General features: G+C 44.9%; 1 protein-coding gene and 1 long non-coding RNA gene across 4 annotated transcripts in view; one reads left to right on the top strand and one right to left on the bottom strand.

Annotated features, from left to right (window-relative positions):
• shd (Src homology 2 domain containing transforming protein D) overlaps nt 1–21,643 on the top strand; it is a 295,420-nt gene that overhangs the window by 262,452 nt on the left and 11,325 nt on the right. For all 3 annotated transcript variants that reach the window (XM_033046604.1, XM_033046605.1, XM_033046606.1), the window contains one exon: nt 1,401–1,520. In XM_033046604.1, coding sequence (XP_032902495.1) covers nt 1,401–1,520 — 120 coding nt within the window. The remainder of the gene's footprint in view (nt 1–1,400; nt 1,521–21,643) is intronic.
• Nucleotides 453–11,050, bottom strand: LOC116989336. Its single transcript, XR_004416214.1, has 2 exons — nt 10,887–11,050; nt 453–581 (listed from the first exon to the last, which is right to left on the bottom strand). It is a non-coding gene; the product is annotated as an uncharacterized LOC116989336 (long non-coding RNA).

Here is a 21,643-nt window from a genome sequence, read left to right as displayed (position 1 = left end):
ACAATCTGTACTTACCTCAAAACTCAATCCACTGTTTGAACCTCAAAATATTGGTTAGACCTCTCTTGCATTAATTTGTGCACCTGGTCACCTCATTCTAAGAAGGCTGTGATTAATCTAGTGAGGGTGCAGAAAAGATTCACACATCTGTTGTCGGGAGGAACTGCAGATGATGGTTTACCCAAAAGATAGACACAAAATGCTGGAGTAACTCAGCGGGTCAGGCAGCATCTCGGGAGAGAAGGAATGGGTGATGTTTCATGTCTCGAAACATCACCCATTCCTTCTCCCCAGAGATGTTGCCTGTCCCGCTGAGTTACTCCAGCATTCAGTGCCCATCCTCTCTTTAAACCTCTCATTTAGCTGCCATACATATTCCAGCCCAGTAAATTTAACGACGTATGAAATGTCACAACCAATATTCAAACAGCAAATGAAAACAGGATAAGTGATGAGTTTATTCGATTTTATTGATGTTGCTTGGAGGATAAACTCTGTCCTAGATGCCGAAATAGTTCCCACAGGATGTTTCACATTTTGAGACAGATGGATGAGGAGGACTATTTGTTCTGGTCTTCGGTCTGTAAAGGCTCGGTGGAAAATTGTATTCACTGTATGAAACTGACTGTGTCTTTCACCTTCTGCATTGCTGGGGCTTGCTCTCTTGCAGTCAACGTCCCTCACACCCCGCTCCTTCTGCCTCTCACACTCTGCATCTTGTTCCTTCTCACTTTCAGTCTCATCCTGTCATAGAAACATAGAGAAATCGGTGCAGAAGTAGGCTTAGCCCACCAAAAATAGGTGCAGGCTTCAAGCCAGCATTGCCATTCAATACTGTGTTTTTGATTTTCTGTTTTTGGATTGAATTCTTTTTTTAATTTGTGTCTCTGTGATGTCTTTATTACTTGTTATATTCCGATTATATGTTTTTATTCCGATTACTATGTAAGGTGTCCTTGAGATGTCTGAAAGGCGCCCATTAAATAAAATATATTATTATTATTATTAATATGATCATGACTGATCATCTAAAATCAGTACCCCGTTCCTGCCTTTCCCCCCTATCTCTTGATTCCTTTAGCCTTAAGAGTCCAATCTAACTCTCTCTTGAAAACATCTAGTGAATTGGCCTCCACTGCCTTCTGTGGCAGAGAATTCTGTGGCACAGATTCACAACTCTCTGGCTGAAAATGTTTTTCCTCATCTCAGTCCTAAAACCCTTATTCTTAAACTCTGACCCCTGGCTCTGGACTCCCCGCAACATTGGGAACATTTTTCCTGCATCTAGCCTGTCCAATCCTTTAAGAATTTTATATGTTTCTTCATATGTCAACTTCCAGTTCCCCCTCTCCCTTGCTCTGTCTCAATCTCTCTCTCTCTATGTCCCCTTTCTCTGTCAGGTGGTACCACGGAGCTATCAGCCGGGCGGATGCGGAGAACCTGCTGATGCGGTGTAAGGAATGCAGTTACTTGGTGCGGAACAGCGAGACCAGCCGCAATGACTACTCTCTGTCACTCAGGTGAGCCCTGAGCTCCTGTCTTTAGGGGGGAGGCACTTTACTGAATACAACTTCTCAAAGCTACCGTTTGTGTTTCATTTTCTCCATGAGGTAGAAATTGGGTCATCTCAATGGCGGCACGGTGGCGCAGCAGTAGAGTTTCTGCCTTACAGCGCTGGAGACCCGCGTTTAATCCTGACTATGGGTGCTGCTTGTATGGAGTTTGTATGTTCTCCCCGTGACCGCGTGGGTTTTCTCCTGGTGTACCGGATTCCTCCCACATACCAAAGACAGGCAGGATTGTAGGTGAATCGGCGTTGGTAAAATTGTATAATTGTCCTTAGTGTGTGTAGGATAGTGTTAGTGTGCAGCGATTGTGGATCGGTGCGGACTCTTTGGGCCTGTTTCAGCACTGTATCTCTAAACTAAACTAAACTAAACTCAATCCACAATGAGATCTCATTGCTGCTCCCTGCTATCTATCCCATTTCCTCTTCCTTATCCCACTTTCCCAATACTCCTAGGTCCAACTCCAAACCCTTCCCCGTTTCCCTCTCTACCTTGTGGCCTTTCATCTTCTTCCCTCTTCTCATCCCTTTCTCAACCCCTCCCCTCTTGTCACCTCTCCCCTCCAACAATTAACCCTCATTCACCCACTGTTATTTTACCTTCTCTCTCGCCTTGTTCTGGTGGCCAGTTCTCTCTTTCCTCCTTGCTCTCCTCCACTTCCCCTACGCCATTTCACTCTTTTCACTATTCACTCACGTTTTTCCTCTCGTCGTCATTCATCCTCTTCCCTCCTCACCTCCATTCCCTCTCAGGACAGATTCTCCTGCTTCCGATGTATTGTGTCCCATTGGTAGGATCACATCCATCTAAACGTTTATGCATCACTTAACTGTTAAATGTTTATAGTACTGTACAAGCAAAACAGCGGTTATATTCAATGTTCAATTGCCAGAACCACGGGTGAGGAACTTAAATTCAGTTAATTAAATAAATCAGGGATAAAGAGTTAATGTCAAACATGTTGAGAGCCTTTTGAGTGTCCCTACTACGTGGCTTATATCTGACTACAGGCTTACAGTAATGTAGTTACCTCTTGTGAAACAAGGAACTACAGATGCCGGTTTCCAAAAAAAAAGACATAAAGTGCTGGAGCAACTCAATGGGTCAGGCAGCATCTCTGGAGTCTGAAGAAGGGTTCCGACTCCATAGGTCACCCATTCATTTTGGTTATCTCTGTTATTTTTTGTTTCCTCAGGAAATGTCCTATCAGGTGAACAAAATTGGGGGAATTAGGCACAGGCAAAATTGCTGGGCCCACCATTTACATCCTTTAATCAGAGGGTGGTGAATCTGTGGAATTCTTTGCAACAGAAGGCTGTCGTGGCCGTCAATGGATATTTTTAAAGCAGAGATAGATAGATTTGTGATTAGTAAGGGTGCCAGAGGTTATGGGGAGATGGTAGGAGAATGGGGTTAGGAGGGAGAGATAGATCAGCCACGATCGAATGGCGGAATCGACTTGATGGGCCGAATGGCCTAATTCTGCTCCTGTCACTTCTGATCTTATGATCATCCACATCTCATGAATGAGTAAGGGGAATGTGTTCAACTTAAAGAGAGGTTTAACTGCAGGTGGGTCTGGCAGAACTGCCGAGCAGTGCAGAGACACCGGACATCTCGGTTGGCACCCTTCCAGGAGAAGGCACGGTTTCTATTATGGATTCCCCAGGTGACCCCAGCTCCATCTTTTATGTTTCCGCTTCGCTGGTTGAAAAGCTGTCATCTCCCTGATGAGCTCAGCCCGATATCCTGCCACTCATGACAGGCCATCACTGAACTGTGAGGAGCCCTGCCAACCCCGTTGCTGTGGCAACGGTTAACAAAACGGATACCCTTTCTGACATGTAATGCATGTTATCATCTGATAAGGAGATCAACGTGGTTGCTCATAGCAGCCGTGCAATCAGCATGTCTCCATTGCATTAAAATGGGTTATGGGCAAATTAAGATTGGTCTGTTAGACATTGAACAGGGGGATAAAATGGCAATCTTAAAGAGTAATTGCTCTAAATGTCAATAGCGGCCCCAAATATGAATCAGTGGATTAAATTAGGTTCCGATGTCTGGAAACTGGACCCATTTATGTGTTATAAATATATGATTTGCACATCAAACCTGTTTTAGGGTCATACAGCGTGGAAACAGCCCTTCGCTCAACTTGCCCATACCGGCCAACTTATCCCATCTTCAGTGGAGCAGACAAGGCGTAGAAAAGATCTGCGGGTGCTGGTGGTCTAAATAAGGGTCCCCACCCAAAACGTCACCCATCCTTTTTCTCCATAGATGCTCCATCATCTTGTGTCTATGTCCCATCTACACTAGTCCCACCTGCCCATATCCCTCCAAAGCTGTCCTATCCGTCTACCTGTCTAAATGTTTCTTAAACGTTGCGATAGTACCTGCCTCAACTACCTGCTCCACCAGCTCGTTCAATACACCTATTGCCCTTTGTGTAAAAATGTTACCCCTCAGATTTCTATTAAATCTTTCCCCCTTAATCTTAATCTCCACCTTAAAAATATCCATTAACGGTCTCCATAGCCTTCTGTGGCAATGAATTCCACAGATTCACCACCCTCCGACTAAAGGTACGTCATTTTATTCTGAGGCTATGGCCTCTGGTCCTAGACTCTCCCACTAGTGGAAACATCCTCTCCACATCCACTCTATCCAGGCATTTTACTATTTGGTTGATTTTCATTGAGATCCCCCCTCATTTTTCTAACAGTAAAGTTGCTGCCTTACAGCGCCAGTGACCTGGGTTCGAGCCTAACAATGGGTGTTGTTTGTATGGAGTTTGTACATTCTCCCCGTGACCTGCGTGGGTTTTCTCCGGGAGCTCCGATTTCCTCCCACACTCCAAAGATGTACAGGTTTGTAGGTTAATTGGTTTGGTAAAATTGTGAATTGTCCCTGGCGTGTGTGGGATAGTGTGAGTGTACGTGGACGGTTGGTCGGCACGGACTCCGTGGGCCAGAAGGGCCAGTTTCAGCCCTGTACCTCCGAACTAAAACGAAACAACCATGGTCAGGATCAAACCCGGGTGTCTGGCGCTGCAAGGCTGCAACTCTACCGCTGCGCCACTGTACCTTGGTACACGTGACAATAATAAGACTGAACGTGAATTTCATAGAAGCAAATGGAAAGGGGCAGTAGCTGGGTGAGGCGAGGTTGAGGATAATTGTCAAGGAGCACTGCGCTTGGATGCCCCAGCACTCAACAATGGAAACTGGTGGAAGGTGTTCTGCTCTTCAAAGTAACAGCTGTGTGACAAGATGTTCCAACCAGGATCCCGTGTGACCACAGGTGGAAGTTGCATTCGGGAAGCAGAAGCTCCAGTTTACTCTCCTATGTTGCCAGGACTAGAGGGTCTGGGCTACAGGCAGAGGTTGAGTAGGCTGGGACTCTATTCCTTGGAGCACAGGAGGATGAGGGGTGAGAGGTGATCTTATAGAGGTGTACAAAAATTGTGAGAGAAATAGATCGGGTAGATGCACAGAGTCTCTTGCCCAAAGTAGGAGAATCAAGGACCAGGGGACATAGGTTTAAGGTGAAGAGGAAAAGATTTAATAGGAATCTGAGGGGAAACTTTTTCAAATAAAGGGTGGTAGGTGTGTGGAACAAGCTGACAGAGAAGGTAGTTGAGGCTGGGACTATCCCAACTTTTAAGAAGCAGTTAGACCGGTACATGGATAGGACAGGTTTGGAGGAATATGGACCAAACGCGGGCAGGTGGGACTAGTGTAGCTGGGACTTCAAAGGTTCAAAGGTCCAAAGGTCTGTTTATTGTCATAACTGGACATGTTGGGCGGTGTGGGCAAGTTGGGCCGAAGGGCCTGCTTCCATATGACTCTATGACTCTACCCCTGGGCTCAATGCGAGCTGTGTCTGGGTGATTTATGTTTCGCTCTGGAAGACTACAAAGGGTGTATGGTGCCAGGAGAAGGACGACTCTCTGTCATCACATCAGGGACAAAACCATCCATCTTTTTTGACTTGATGTGACAGGTAGTTTTGCAGCAGAAGAATAATGAGGGTCCATCAGTGTGGGGAGCTCCATTTTCCAACAAAACAATTCAGCAACAATTGCCATCCCCCTGTCGTTTCTCTGACGAATTTGACACACGCCACCGGTTACTGGGCGCTTGCCGCGGAAGGGAGTTTATTGACTCGCTTGACCCTTGCAGCCGCATGTTTCAGTGTAAACGCAGCTTAGGTGTGAGACCTGCAGCAGGTGATCTGAGCACTAGCTGCCCAGTTTGTTGTCACGGACACTGGCCCAGCTGGGATGTAGCTGAAGCAGCTTCTCCACAGGCTAAGAGCCCCTAATTAATCTTGGTAGGCACACCCCGCAAGTCTCAACTCTATCATGGATCCGGACTGCTTGCTGCACACAGAGCTCTCTCTGCACATGTATTTCAAGAGTACCCACAGCATCAATTTAGTATAGTTTAGAGATACAGCTGGGAAATAGGCTCTTCGGCCCACCGACTCCGTGCCAACCAAACCTAAGCCAATTAACCTACATCTTTAGAGAGTGGGAGGAAACCGGATATCCCGTAGAAAACTCACACAGGTCACGGAGAGGACGTACAAACTCCGTAGAGATAGCACGTAGTCAGGATCAAACCTGGGTCTCTGGCGCTGTAAGGCAGCAACTCTATTGCTGCAAGACCATTGAATTAGACACCACTGCCTTCTGTGGCAGAGAATTCCACAGATTCACAACATTCTGGTTGAAAACGTTTTTCCTCACCTCAGTCCTAAATGGCCTACCCCTTATTCTTAAACTGTGACCCCTGCTTCTGGACTCCCCCAACATCGGAAAATCTGTTCCTGCATGTAGCCTGTCCAATCCCTTAAGAATTTTATATGTTTCTATAAGATCCTCCCTCATCCTTCTAAATTCCAATTAATGCAAGCCCAGTCGACCCATTCTTTCATCATATGTCAGTCCCGCCATCCCGGGAATTAACCTGGTGAACCTGGGCTGCACTCCCTCAATAGCAAGAAAGTCCTTTCTCAATTAGGAGACCAAAACTGTACGCAATACTCCAGGTGCAGTCTCTGTATAACTGCAATAGGACCTCCTTGCTCCTATACTCAAATCCTCTCGCTATGAACATGCCATTTGCTTTCTTCACTGCCTGCTGTACCTGCATGCTTACTTTCAGTGACTGTATACAAGGATACTGAGGTATGTGTGAAACCTCCCCTTTCCCTAATCTGACACCATTCAGATAATAATCTGCCTTCTTGTTCTTGCCACCAAAGTGGATAACCTCACATTTAACCACATTATACTGCATCTGCCATGCACCTGCCCACTCGCATAACCTATCCAAGTCACCCTGCAGCCTCCTGGCATCCTCCTCACAGTTCACACTGCCGCCCAGCTTTGTGTCAAACCTGAATGTGGTGACGTTTCTCGACCCGATACGTCACCACATTCCTTCTCTCCAGTGATGCTGCCTGTCCCGCTGAGTTACTCCAGCATTTTGTGTCTATCTTTGGTGTAAAGCAGCATCTGCAGTTCCATTCCAAAACATTTACAAACAATTGCTGCCATTCTTTAAAAAAAGGAGCAAAATTCTCCCAGGGCTATTTTTTTTTTGTCAGTTTATCATTCTGAAGCTTAACATCTCATTGTGAAAGTTAAAATGTTTACAAAGCCACGATTAAGCTGTTTCAATTAAGAGTCAGAAAATGGTGCGTTAGTGTGATTTCCCAAGGTGAGCTTCCTCTGGGGCTGAGGCTCAGAACAATCAGCACCAGCCCCATAAAAGTGCGATGTGCTGGAGTCGCTCAGCGGGTGAGGCTGAATCTGTGCAGGGAGGAAGGTAGGGTTACCGTTCAAGTCCACGACCTTTCGTCAGAAGCGGGGGATGCGAAAGAGGAACAGCTTATAATGAGGAACACATTCGGGCAAAAACAGCGGGGATAAAAAGGGAAAATAAGAGTGATGGCAGATCAGAGATGATTGAAAGCCAGCAGACTGAAATGGAAAAGCTTGTGCGCACCTGGAACCCGTTTGGGAATGAAAAATATTCTTTACAGTAACAAAGAGTGTTCCACTCTGTCTCAGAAATTCAGCTCCATTTGAATTTCAGAAGCAGAAAAGAAAGTGCTGTCACTGTTCAATGCCGTGTTTAGCTTCACTAATCAGGGCTGAAATTCTCAACATTTACCTATCCAAACACCCTCACATCTCATTCTGTACAGAATATTGGATTTGGTTGGTGTTGTGTTATCACTGTGTGTCTGTGTATTGTGCTTCTAATGTTGCTGAGAGATGGTTTGGACTATTTCATTTGGAATTTGTATGGGTGACTCCAGCAGACTGGGACATCGAGGATTAACATCTCTGGCGAGAAGGACTGAAGAAGGGTCTCGACCCGAAACGTCACCCATTCCTTCTCTCCAGTGATGCTGCCTGTCCCACTGAGTTACTTCAGCATTTTGTGTCTATCTTCGATTTAAACCAGCATCCGCAGTTCTTTTCTACCCATCTAGGATTCATACTGGCTAAATGCCATAGACTGCTATGTTTACAGCGTTCCCTTTAGTCAGCCTTCTGGACTCAGTCCTTCAGATTCAGCACATGGAAACAATCCAAAACTGTTCCATGTCCTGAGGGCAAGTTTGCAAGTGAGTCTGCAAATATGGCATCTGACTGTCTGTCGAGGTTTTGAAGTCCACCTGAGCAGCATTTCTCTTCACGACTCTGGGATCGTCAGCACTGACAAACAAAATCTCTGAGATGGGGCTGAGAGGGGCAGGGGTGCATTCGAACAGTCAGAGCTAGTCATCCATCACTTGGCACGCAGATGCTTCTGAGATTGTGGTACGCTCACAGGAAAGCAGAAGGGCTGCGAGCCGAGCTACTCCAGCAGCATCAGGAGTTCTCTCGATTTCCCATGAAGTCATCCATGCAGTTGAGTCCCATCAGGAAAATCATCAGTGGCCCAGTAACCAACCACCCATGGAGGGAGGCTTTCAGCTGTAGATTTAGAGTCATACAGTATTATACCGAAGATAGACACAAAAAGCCGAAGTAATTCAGCGGGACAGACAGTAGGCATCTCTGGAGAGAAGGAATGGGTGACGTTTCGGGTCGAGACCCTTCTTCAAACTCAACCCGAAAACGTCACGACCTGAAACGTCACCCATTCCTTCTCTCCAGAGATGTTGCCTGTTACTCCAGCTTTTTGTGTCTATCTTAAGTTTAAACCAGCATCTGCAGTTCCTTCCTACTTATACAGTATTACAGTTGTACAGTGTATAAATGGGCCCTTTAGCCCACAACGTCTATGCTGACCATTTTGCCCATCTACACTCACGCCGTTTAGAGTCATAGAGTCATAGAATCTTACAGCGTGCAAACCGGCTCTTCGTCCCAACTTGCCCACACGGGCCAACATGTCCCCCATCTACACTTGTCCGACCTTCCTACGTCATCCCTCCAAACCTGTCCTATCAATGTACCTGCCGAAATGCTCCTATTAAATCTTTCCCCCCTCACCTTAAACCGATGTCCTCTGGTTCTTGATTCCCCCACTCTGGGCGAGAGGCTCCACATTAGGTTCATATACCTCTCTGCCTTGTCCATCTACTTGTCTAAATGCCTCGTAAACATAGTAATTGTATCGGATTCCACCACCTCCTCTAGCTGTGCATTCCAGATATCAGTTACGCTGCATGGAGAAAAACAATTGCCTGGTGGTAGATTTTTATTCCAGAGATCAGAAGCCAAAGGGGTCAAGAGTTCATGCACCCTCTCCCTGTGATCACATCAGTTACCACCAGAGTTCTCTGGATTCCTCCCACATCCTCAAAATGGATGCCTGGTCAGTTGTTTGGCCATTTTTCATTACCCTTGGTGTGTTGTTGAGTGGTGAAATCTGGGGGAAGTTAATGGGAGTGTGGAGGAAAGACAATAGGATCAGTGTAGATAGACACAAAGTGCTGGACTATCTCAGCGGGTCAAACAGCATCTCTGGAGAAAACGTTGTGTCTATCTTCGGTATACACCAGCATCTCTAATTCCTTTGTACACACTAGGATTAGTGCAGCTTAGTGTCAATGGGTGCTTGATTGTCAGTGCAGGCATGATGGACTGAAGAATTTTTTTCTGTTCCATATCCCTCTATAGTTTTACAATTGCAAAACCTTTATTGCAAGCCCAAACCCCCACTAGTTCTTCTGCCATGTTAACCCTCATAGTCCACTGTTCTCACTGGCATCAAATCGCTGGCACTGCATGTGCCAAATCGGAAGCTGTAGGCTGAAGAACCTCAAACAGCCACAGAGGTTTCCAGGTATGGTTGTTTAGAAGAATAGAGCATAGAATAGTACATGAGATACAAGGAACCACAGATGCTGGATCTCCACAGATGCTGCCTGACCAGCTGAGTTCCTCCAGCACTTTGTGTTTTGCTCATAGAACAGTACAGCACAGGGACAGGCCCATCAGCCCACAATGTCCATGCCGAACATGATGCCAAGTTAAACTGATTTCCTCTGTCTACACATGGGCCATATCCCTCAATTCCCTGTACACCATGTGCCTGTCCAAAATCCTTGTAAATGCCATTATCATATCTACCTCTCCCAGTGTGTTCCAATCAACCACTATTCTGTGCAAAAAAACTTGCCCCGCACATCTCTTTTAAACTTTGCCCCTCTCACTTTAAAATTATGCCCTTAAATCTTTGATATTTCCATCTTGGGAGTAAGTTTCCGACCGTCTACCTTATCCATGCCTCTCATAATTTAATCAGCCGCTCAGTTCATCACAGGAGCCACTATTTTCAAACAGAGCAATATGATCACGGATATCCTGAAGCGGGAATGCTTTGTTTTAAAGTCCCTTCCAAAATGTGGGACTTCTGATTGTTTCCCACTTCTGGAAGGGGCAGCCTGGGCGTTGTTTGTCTAGATTCTGGAGTGGGGCTCGAGCTCACAACCTCCGATAAGCGTAGGTTGAGCCTTTCTCCCCCGTTTCCACTGTGCCACTCACTGTAATTTTCCAGACTTGGAGAACAGATACTGTTGCAAAACAATAGGAGTGCAGAAACGAGAAGCATCCTTTGGGATTTCAGGGCCCAGATCCCAATGAAATAATAACTGTTCCTGCAAAAAAAAAAATTCTGACGATCCCAGAAATAAAAATAGCGAAGATATATATAGGTCAAGTAATATTCATGCAAAATCAATCTGCGTCTTAAGTGCTTCAAGCCTTTCGCAAGTATCATGATATCGTTAAAACCCCAGTAAACAGCTAGGACAAGCTGATAAAACTACATTTTAATGTCTCACATGAAAGATGCCAGGATCAGCACTTCCCCCAGACCTGCAGTGGGGGATCATTGCTGATCAATTGTTGAACTTCCTTAAATCTTCCACTCTCGCTTTCCCATTAAAGTTAAAAAAGCATGGCAGAAGTGTCGTTGAATGAATCTCAGATTCATCGCATCCCAGCGTCCTGGTCTTACCCAGCTTCCTGACTGTATCTCAGCGCACCATCGCTGATTTGTACTAATTTGAGAATGAAGCTCCTAATCCTGTCTACAGTAATTAGGGGGCAGATTAGCCAAAAGGCAGGATGACGCAGCCTTCCACACACAATAGATCAACGCCTCTCTGCTGTTGCAGGTCCTCGTCATGAATAAAACACCCCGAACTGCATAATTGACAAAATTGTCAGCCCCCTTTAACACAAAGTAAGTGGATTTCTCTGTAACAGGCCTCTGACGTAAGGCTGTAAATGGATGGCCCTGTCCTTCTGCTCTTAGCTTTTGTTCGGTGGCCTCTCCAGAGAATGTGAAACTCATTTCCAAATACAGCCATTAAATTCTCCATCGGCACAGGAGCTCTTGTTTCGGTTAAGGAGGGGCTCTAAATTATTCAGGTTTCATGTAATTAATGTGTCACCAGACTTGCTGCTATCCCCATAGCCAGTTATGAGAGGATTTGTGCAGGTCACAAAAGGACAACAATGAAAACCTTCCAACTGTTATACCTGCCAAATCTGTTTCAATAATTCATCTTTCTAAAAGTGTTACACTCGGAGGTTATTGAGGCTTCATCATATATTCATTTAATTACGCTGATGCCAGGTAATTCTGGGCTCGATTCCCACTCTTTGCCAGGTTAATTGAGATCTACAGTGCAATCGGTCTGAGCATCCTTGACTTAAGGTGACAATAATCAGCCAGTATTCCTACTCCTGATCACCATCTAGTGACTCCCGCAAGATGTGCAGTGTGTAATGCTGCTCATTCTAATTCACATGGACATTTCATTGATTAAGATTGTGTGGGAAAAAAAGAACTGAGTGAACAAGATTGTCATTATCACAAGATACCCCTTCTCCCGTCTCCACCGGTCCCCCTCCACTTGGACTCCCCCGGGGCGGGCCTCTACCCAAAGTTGAAGAAGGGTTTCGACCCGAAACGTCACCCATTCCTTCCCTCCAGAGATGCCTCATGTCCCGCTGAGTTAGTCCAGCATTTTGTGTCTGTCTTCGGTTTAAACCCGCATCTGCAGTTCCTTCCTGCACGAGTAGTCTGTAAAACTCCAAAACTGGAATTCACAGTAATTTTCACAAAAAAATTATCATCTCCATTACTTTCTAATCCGTGCTCCTGTGATTCCTGACCAACATTGATGCCCATTCCAACACATCCTCACCTGTCTTCAAACATCAGTCCTGTGATTCTTACCCACCTATCCCCAACGTTGCCTATCTCTGCAACCTCCTGAAGCCTAGAAATCTTCCCGATCTCTCTGCTTCCATAGTTCTGGTCTCATGCACAGCTCTCATTTCAATTGCTCTCACATTTGTGGCTGTGCGTCAACCCAAGTTCTCAAATTCCTCCTCTACATTTCATGCTTTAAGATTCTCCTCAAAACCTCCCCCCATTGAGTAAGCCTTTTTCTCAACTGTGCTTAAATACTATCTGAAGCACGGTACCATTCCTTTTTTTTAAACCATTCTCTAATAAAGGACTACAGAGCAAGTGTCAGCATTCTCAGGAGAGGGGGCAAGTTTATGAGCTCGAATTCACAGAACAGCAAGCTTTGCAATAACCCAAAGCGTCGGAGGAACCCAATGAGTCAGGCAGCATCTATGGAGGGAATGGACAGGCGACATTTCGGACATTCCGGGGTCGGGACTGTTCTTCAGGCGGATTTCTCCAGTACTTTGTATTTTGCTCAAGATTCCAACAACTGCAGTTCCTTATGTCTTCGTTGTACCCCTGATGTCTGAAGAACTTGCGGACATCCCCTCCCCCCCAATGAAGGAGGTGGTATTTCCTTTGTTTTGCAATCCTGGGGTGCACCATGACCAGGGTAAAAGAAGTCTCTTGCCTCGCAGCATGAAAGCATTGCCACAGTCAACTCTTGTCAGCTTGTTTCAATTTGTTCCCCGAAATCAGATTCATGGCTTCAGATTTCTGGAGAGGCTGCAGTGGTGGGGATTCTCTCTTTCATGTGATATGTTAAACCAAGGTCACCATTACCTTCGAGCAGATAGGAAAGGACATTCTGCACCGTCGGATGATATGGTTCACCTGGTGTCCATTCCTCGCTCAACTACCATATTCAGGAACATTTGTGGATTTTGAATCGCCTCTCTAGATGCGAGCCTCCCATCCCTCATCTTAAGCAGTCACTAGGGGGAGAATCTTTTATGCATGAGTCCACCCAGTGAGCATTTGCAGAACACTTAACCAGAGGACTGATGATTTTAGTTATTTCGGGATATTTATATTTCTGGAGATTTAATCCTCCTCGTTACAAAACTCCTGTCAATAATTATAAAACCTATTATAGATTACACGGACGGAATGCTAATTGGCGGTATAATTGTAAGCTGTCCCTCGTGTGTGGAGGATAGTGTCAGTGTATAGGATGATCGCTGGTCGGCGTGGACTCGTTGGGCCAAAGGCCCATTTCTGCGCTGTATCTCCAATCTGAACTAAACTAAACTTGAAGGTAGACAAAAATGCCGGAGAAACTCGGCGGGTGAGGCAGCATCTATGGAGCGAAGGAAATAGGCAACGTTTCAGGGTCGAAACCCTTCTTCAGACTAAACTTGCTCATCCTCATGATGCAGCAGTCTCCCCTCACCACTACAAAACTGAACGCATTCTTTACCTTTCCATTTGGACAACTTTCAGTCGAATAGTCCTTTTCTCCCCATTTCTGAAACCCTGTCACCCAAATCCAATGTGAACTGCCAAATGGATGGTGCCGTGGAATCGACATCCTGTCCAAATCCAACTGTGAAACACAATTATTATTGGCTTCAGTGTTTCCACTGCCTTGTGATCTGGGAACCTAACGCAATCTGACTTTATCATCCAACCCCGGGGAACAATCCTGTTGGCCCTACTTGGTGTCCGACCTCATTCTAACATTTGCTCCCAAAGCTCTTACACTTCTAACAAGAGTATTTTCAGAAAAGAAAATCCAGGCAGAAATAATGGGATTATCCAGTGTAGAGAAAAGGCCTTGCGTTGAGACACACAGATAGACACACAGCTGATAGGATTAGGTACTGTAACCTAGTATTAAAGGAGGCCACAGGGATCACTCCTCCTTTAGATCTCCTGGTTGTGACACATTTTAATGTCCTTGTGGTTCTTGTGGGAAGGCTCTGCTTCACAGAAACAATGTGAGTTCTGCACACTTACTGTATGTGAAGGCAGCTATTACATTTGAAAAAATATGGAGACACAAAAGACTGCCGAAGCTGGAATCTTGAACAAAAAATAATACAAACTGCTGGAAAAATTCAGTGGGTCAAGCAGCATTTATGGAGGGAAATATTCAACCAGTTGGGCCGGGACCCTTCTTTAAACTGATGATTAGTGAAGAAGGATCCCGACCCGAAAGGCCGTCTGTCTATTAACTTCCCTGCTGGTTGACCCATTAAACTCCTCCAGCAGTTTGTTGTTTGTTCAAGTCTAAACGTATTCTCAGCCTGAGACTGTCTCTGGCGCTAAACATGTCAAGGTGTTTAACAGCTAGAACAGCAGATAGACATCCTCCCTTTGAACCAACTGTGAGGAACCACATGAAATAATTACTATTTGGTTCAGGAGTGGCCAAAGATGTTAAGATATTTTTCTCCTCCCTTATCCATCCTCTACTCAACCAGCATGGTTGTGCTGCACTCAAACTGAGCCCCAGAATCAACGCGCGTGATTCCCTCAAACTGGGCCAGATGCAAGGATCTACCGCTTAGCCTCCTGCATCCTTGACCCATGAGCAGAGTCTCTCCAATCTCAAGCCGTTGTGTGATTCAGTGCAGTGTCCCACCCCTGATTCTGCCCTGACAGCCCCTAACAGAGGGGAGGGTAGGTGGTACGCCTCATATTCCATCAAAGCTGGTGCTGATGTTGACCCCTTTTAAAGACCTCTGACCGAGAACTGTCAAAAAGTCAAAGTATTAATAAACTATTAAAGTCAAAGTAATGATAACTTCTTGAAAGTATAGACAATAGGAGTAGGCCATTCAGTCCTTTGGGCCTGCAACACTGTATTTCACACAGAAGGTGGTGAGCTATAGTGCCTTAAAGCTGTACTGGTAAGGCCACCAGGGAAAACCAAACCTATTCAACTATATCTTCAAGCACTTTTTTCACTTAGAAACAAGTGATGTTGCCTGAATATTTCCTTCATTCCGCGGGAAGACCAGCTGGTAATCACTCTTGTGCTGTTTACCGCCATGACTTTTAATTGATATTCAGATGTAATAAAGGCCATATGAAGATTTCTCCACTCAAGAAAATTGAGCTGCATCTATTAACATACAATTTCCAAGCCTTGTTACATTAATTGGTAGGCAGCCTGCACTTACAGCACATCAGTAACATATCCCATAGGCTGGTTCATCTGCATTACCTTGAGGCTGAATGAACCATGTGAGGTCTGAAGCATTTAGTACCCATCTGCTACGCGTTGCAGGATTAATGCATGGCACAGAAAGCATAATTAGTGATTAGATCACTGTACAGCAACCTCTATCTGGAGCTATAACAGTCTCAGAGTTTAAACTAAATAGAGCAAATGCGTAGAAGTTGTGTGCAAGACATTGCATCGATTTCTTTGTCTGCTTGGAAATGGTAATCTTTTTGTTCCTCCTTACTCTGCTTGCAGTATTTTACTGTGTAGGAAGGAACCTCAGATGCTGGTTTAAACCGAAGATAGACGCAATATGCTGGAGTAACTCAGCGGGACAGGCAGCATCTCTGGAGAGTCTGAATGTGTGACGTTTCGGGACTGCTGATCAGTCTGAAGAAGGATCTGCACCCGAAATGTCACGCATTCCTTCTCTCCAAAGATGCTGCCTGTCCTGCTGAGTTACACCAGCATCTTGTGAATCTGCAGTATTTTACTACTGTCCTAGCCTTTGCTTGTACAGATATGTACCTGTACTGCTGTATGACCAAGATAGAATCTAAGCAGTATTATGCCATTGAAGTATGTTACCCTTAGTAGCTACACGATTCTTCTAATTTTCCCCTTACATTGTCTCTACTACTTGAATTAAAAGACATAAATGTCAAAGAAACCGTGGCGTAGTTGACTCGGATAATATGCATGTATTAAAGAAACAGCTATAAATTTAAAGCCATCTGTTCCTGGAAGTACCTGGAGTCAGCTCCATCAATTTATCATTCAATAACAATCAGGATGCTATAGACTGGGCCGGGGGAGAACATTTCACCAAGCTGCCTACCTGATTCAAGGACAATTTTAATAGGAAGTGCTGTTTTTGCGTGCCATATGTTCTGTTCCTTTGGCAGAAGGTTTCTTTACGGTCATCAGCATTTCCCTTGTCTGAAGACAACAGGCGAGACTAGAATGAGGTCAAAAGTAGAGGGACAAAATGTAGAAACATGGAACTGCGGATGCTGGTTTATACCAGAAAAAGTGCTGGAGTAACTCAGCGGGTGAAGACCCCCCCCCCCCACTTTCAGTCTGAAGAAGGGTCCCAACCCGAAACATCACCAATCCTTTTTCGCCAGAGATGCTGCCTGACCCGCTGAGTTACTCCAGACACTATGTGTCTTTCAAAAGTAGTGGAAAGCACTGGGATATTTTGTGACATCAAACTAATGGCAGGTAATGGGGCTTGTAGGAGTCATGGCAAGTAAGGAAAAGAGATCCTACATTAAAAGTTAAGAGTGTTTAATTATATGTACTAGCAATGGAACATTGAATTGCCAACTCCTGTTACAACGTAGGCAAGCCAAGGCCGGGACTGACATATGATGAAAGAATGGAATTTTATTCACTGGAATTTAGAAGGATGAAAAGGGATCTTATAGAAACATATAAAATTCTTAAGGGATTGGACAGGCTAGATGCAGGTAAAATGTTCCCGATGTTGGAGGAGTCCAGAGCCAGGAGTCACAGTTTAAGAATAAGGGGTAGGCCTTTTAGGACAGAAATGAGGAAAAACGTTTTCACCCAGAGAGTTGTGAATCTGAAGAATTCTCTGCCACATAAGGCAGTGGAGGCCAATATATTAAAGAGTGAGTTAGATTTTAGGGCTAACGGAATCAAGGGATAATGGGAGAAAGCAGAAACAGGGGTACTGATTTTGGATGATCAGCCATGATCATATTGAATGGCGGTGCTGTCTCGAAGGGCCAAATGGCCTACTCCTGCACATATTTTCTATGTTCCTATGTTTCCAATAGAACATGTAATAGGTTCAGCTTGATAAACACAGCACCAAAACAGCAACAGGGTTGATGTCAGCTCTCACACTACAAGGTGCACATTCTAACTGTACCGGCACGCACTTATTGTTGAATTCATGCCGGCTGCCGGCCAGGGATATGACTGGACCTTTACACTTTCAGGAGGTGTTGGGAGGAGAGGGTACGTTGAATCATGGCAAACAAGGAGTCATAGAGAGTTACAGAGTTGTACCGTATGGGAAAGATAATCAGGATAGCAGCAGAGTTTTGGTTTGGTTGGGTGGGGAGACTGCCTTGAACATGGGGGAATCATTAGGTGGCAAATGGGTCAGGGTGTTGGTTTGGTCAGAGGCGCAGTGAATTTTGTTCACACTAGTTCTCATCCACTCTCCCACACAATGTACCAATGTGCCAATTAAACTACAATCCCACGTCATTGGAATTGGTGGGGAATGATAGAGGGATTGGCATAGTGCAGTGGAAGACTGAAAATTGAATGACCAAAAGGTGTCATGTAAATCACAAGGTTAAGGACGGTAATTCATGATAAAAGTTCAGCAATTTTAATACTGGGAAGTGAAGTCTATTTTACTTCTTTGAATCCTGTCTAAATTAGGCAGAAGGGTATCCAGGAATTGAAGAAGGGTTTCGGCCCGAAACGTTGCCTATTTCCTTCGCTCCATAGATGCTACTGCACCCGCTGAGTTTCTCCAGCTTTTTTGTGTACCTTTGATTTTCCAGCATCTGCAGTTCCTTCTCAAACATCCAGGAATTGAACTTGGGTATAAGAAACTCAGACTAACCTTTGTGTATGAAGGGACTGCAGATGCTGGTTTAAACCAAAGATAGACACAAAATGCTGGAGTAACTCAGCGGGACAGGCAGCATCTCTGGAGAGAAGGAATGGGTGACGCTTCGGGTCGAGACCCTTCTAACATTTGCCAGTTCACTTCACGATGGAGCTGCAGGGAGTTTTGTAATCTATTTTGTTTTCTCTATGTTCATGGTTGCTCAGTGTGGGCTCCCTGATACTCTGACACGCCACTCTCTGAGCCTGAGGGTGCAGTCACTGGCTTTCACTACCAGAATGAAGAGGCAGCCTAGGGACTTGAGCCGTAAAAGAAAATATTAATCAGAGTCGGGTTCATCGGAGCGAAGCTATCGCTTACTTTGCAATTGGCAGTGTTGGCAGGTGGCTGCGGCAGGAACAAAAAGGAATTTATTTTCTGTGATTCCCACCAGAAAGCAATGGAGTGAAACAAGTGGAAATAGTGACCATGTTTCTCCTCGCTGTTAAATTGCCCATTTGCTGCACAGTTTCGCGTTCAGAATGGGAATACTCGGCACCTTGGTGTGGTGTCAGTGCAGACGGAGGGATATAGATTGTCATGGGGGAGGGGAATGAACATGTATTGCAGTTAGGGTCTCCTTGGAACATGAAATTAAAGTTGTTTCACTGTGTGGGATGCAGCTATCCGAGTTCTATATGTGCTTTATTTTAAATGTAACAGTGGATTCACATGCCATGGTGAAACACAATTTTCCCACTCAGTCCGCTAGGCGCCGGCTGCTGATGCGGGGAACATGGTTTAGTTTTGTTTTGTTTAGAGGTACTGTGCAGAAAAAGGCCCTTCGGCCCACCAAATCTGCGCCGACCAGCGATTCCCGTATACTTGCGCTACCTTACACATTTGGGACAATTTACAATCTTTACTGAAGCCAATTAACCTACAAATCTGCACGTCTTTGGAATGTGGGAAGAAACGGGGGAAAACCCACATGATCACAGGGAGAACGTACAAACTCGGTACTGACAGCACCCGTTGTCCGGATGGAACCGGGTCTCTGGCGCTGTAAAGCAGCAGCTCCACCATGCTGACCCTTCTGGAGGTATGTGACACAAGTCCAAGTCTGCGCTGATCATGCTTCCCATATGAACACAATAAAGAAGCTGCTTCCATTTTTAAATTATCATTGTGTTTAAATTATTCCATGGTCATGAAGTTCCAGGATTGTCTGTTCAATCGTGGAGGGAACCAATGTTGCCATTTAATGCAATGGCTGCACCGTACTGACTATGAAAGCATCTGCAAATCCCTTCCCTGCAACCAAGGCAGAAATTAGCATCCATCCTAACAAAACAAAAAAGCTTTTCGCTGTACCTCGGTGCACTTGACAATAATAATAAACTAAACTAGTGTACATTTACAAATGTTTACATGGTCTCATCTTTCCCCTTCAATGTAATCTAGTGCAAATCTGCATTTAGATACCAGTACGCATACAAATGTGTCCTCTTAAACTTCCCTGATTTTCATTGCTACATCTTTGACATCCATGTTTTCAGTAGCTGAGCCCCAATCTCTGGAATTGCACCCCCGACCTCTTCCTTCTGCCCTTCCGGAGAGCCAGGGAAACAAGAGAGGTTCGGCACAGAAACAGGTGTCCGCCGACCATCAGCCACCCACATACACTGATCTTACATTCATTATATTGTTATTCTGGAACGTAGGAGGAAACCGGAACAACACACGTACAATCACAGGGAGATGGCAAAAAATGCACGCAACACAAACAGCACCCGAGGTCAGCTTTGAACCTGTGTCTCTGGTGTTATGAGGCAGCAACTCTACTGAATGCGCCACATTTACCTTGTCATATGGTGTGCATTGTTACCTAAGAAAGACACAAAATGCTGGAGTAACTCAGCGGGACAGGCAGCATCTCTGGAGAGATGGAATGGGTGATGTTTCGGATCGAGACCCTTCTGCAGACTTGGTGTGTATTCTGAACCAAGACCTGTCAAGAGATATACATGGAGCCAGTCTGCCCAGAGTATGCTGCCTGCCCCTTTGCCAAAGCTAGATTGTTGCCTTAAAAGCTAAACTTACATTTTCTGTTGTAAGCACATTAGGCTAGGATAAAACAGCATTAAGATATCCATATCCCATAAGGTCATAAGGAATAGAAGTAGAATTAGGCCATTTGTCCATCAAGTCTACTCCACCATTCAATCATGGCTGAACTATCTATCCCTCCTAACCCCATTCTCCTGCCTTCTCCCCATAACCTCTGACACTTGTACTAATCAAGAATCTATCTATCTCTGCCTTAAAAGTATCCACAGACTTGGCCTCCACAGCCTTGTGGCAAACCATTATTGTAACGTACTGTATTTTATGAATCCCTCGGTTTTTATTAACTTATCAGTTGTTCAAGAATGTGAGGTTCCCGCCTTTGGTCAGTGATTCTGACCTTCCACAACTAGCGGAACTGTTGAAATAGTCATCATCTATTGCCGAGAAACGAACCTACTTGTGGTCTCAGCCTTTATACTATTTCCTGGTGTTCTATGCGTATCTAAGCTCATCTTCAAAGACAAATGAGGAGGTGTGCCCTTATGTATGAGAGCAGCAGAAAGCCCTCAGAATATGAAAAATATGAATTTATATTTAAAATATGAATATATTTGTTATGATTATTGCAGACATTAATTGCCCTTTCTGGTACAGGGCATATAGTTGAATTGTATTTTAGTAAATTCTCCCGGGTACACCATTTGCTCTCTTCATGGGGAGCGTCCTAAATCAAGCAAATAGTGCTAATCATAGCACTATTTAGTGCTATAATAATCATAGCCAGTTCCTCAGGAACAATTACACTGGCACAACTCATAACTTATCAACTTTGGCTTTTTATAGCAGCTATTTCCACGTCGTTAACCCCCCACATCACTGTTAATATTCATTGATTTTTGTTTCCAGAAAAATAATCTTGCATTTAAATAGCACCTGGCACAACCGCACAATGTCCCCTATGCCACTGAATTGCTTGCAGAGCGAATGTAGGTACTCTTGCAGTGCAGCAAAGGTGCACACAGCACGTTCCCACAAACAGCAGTGGAAATAATACTCAGATCAGCTGGTCTAGTGATGTTGGTTGGTATAAACGTACAGTATAAGGTATAAACATTAGCTCAGAGTGGCACAGAACTACTCCACAGCACAATGCGGCACAGTGGTGTAGAGGTAGAGTTGATGCCTTACTGCGCCAGAGACCTGGGCTCCATCTTGACTACAGGTGCTGTACAGAGTTTGTAGTTTCTCCCTGTGACCGCGTGGGTTTTCTCCCACATTCCAAAGACATGCAGATTTATAGGTTAATTGGCTTGTGTAAAATTGCCCCTGGTGTGTAGGATACAAAACTGGGATAACATAGAACTAGGGTATGGGTGATTATTGGTTGGCATGGACTCGGTGGGCCGAAGGGCCTGTTTCCATTTTGTAACTATAAACTAAACTAAAGTTAATGCTCAAGGTGCATTCCCAGGAATGAGAACGCTAATGGCATTGG

This window comes from Amblyraja radiata, chromosome 29, assembly GCF_010909765.2.
Source record: "Amblyraja radiata isolate CabotCenter1 chromosome 29, sAmbRad1.1.pri, whole genome shotgun sequence".
Classification (NCBI taxonomy): Eukaryota; Metazoa; Chordata; class Chondrichthyes; order Rajiformes; family Rajidae; genus Amblyraja; species Amblyraja radiata.
Note: the sequence above shows the minus strand (reverse complement) of the source record. Positions and strands in the feature narration are given on the sequence as shown.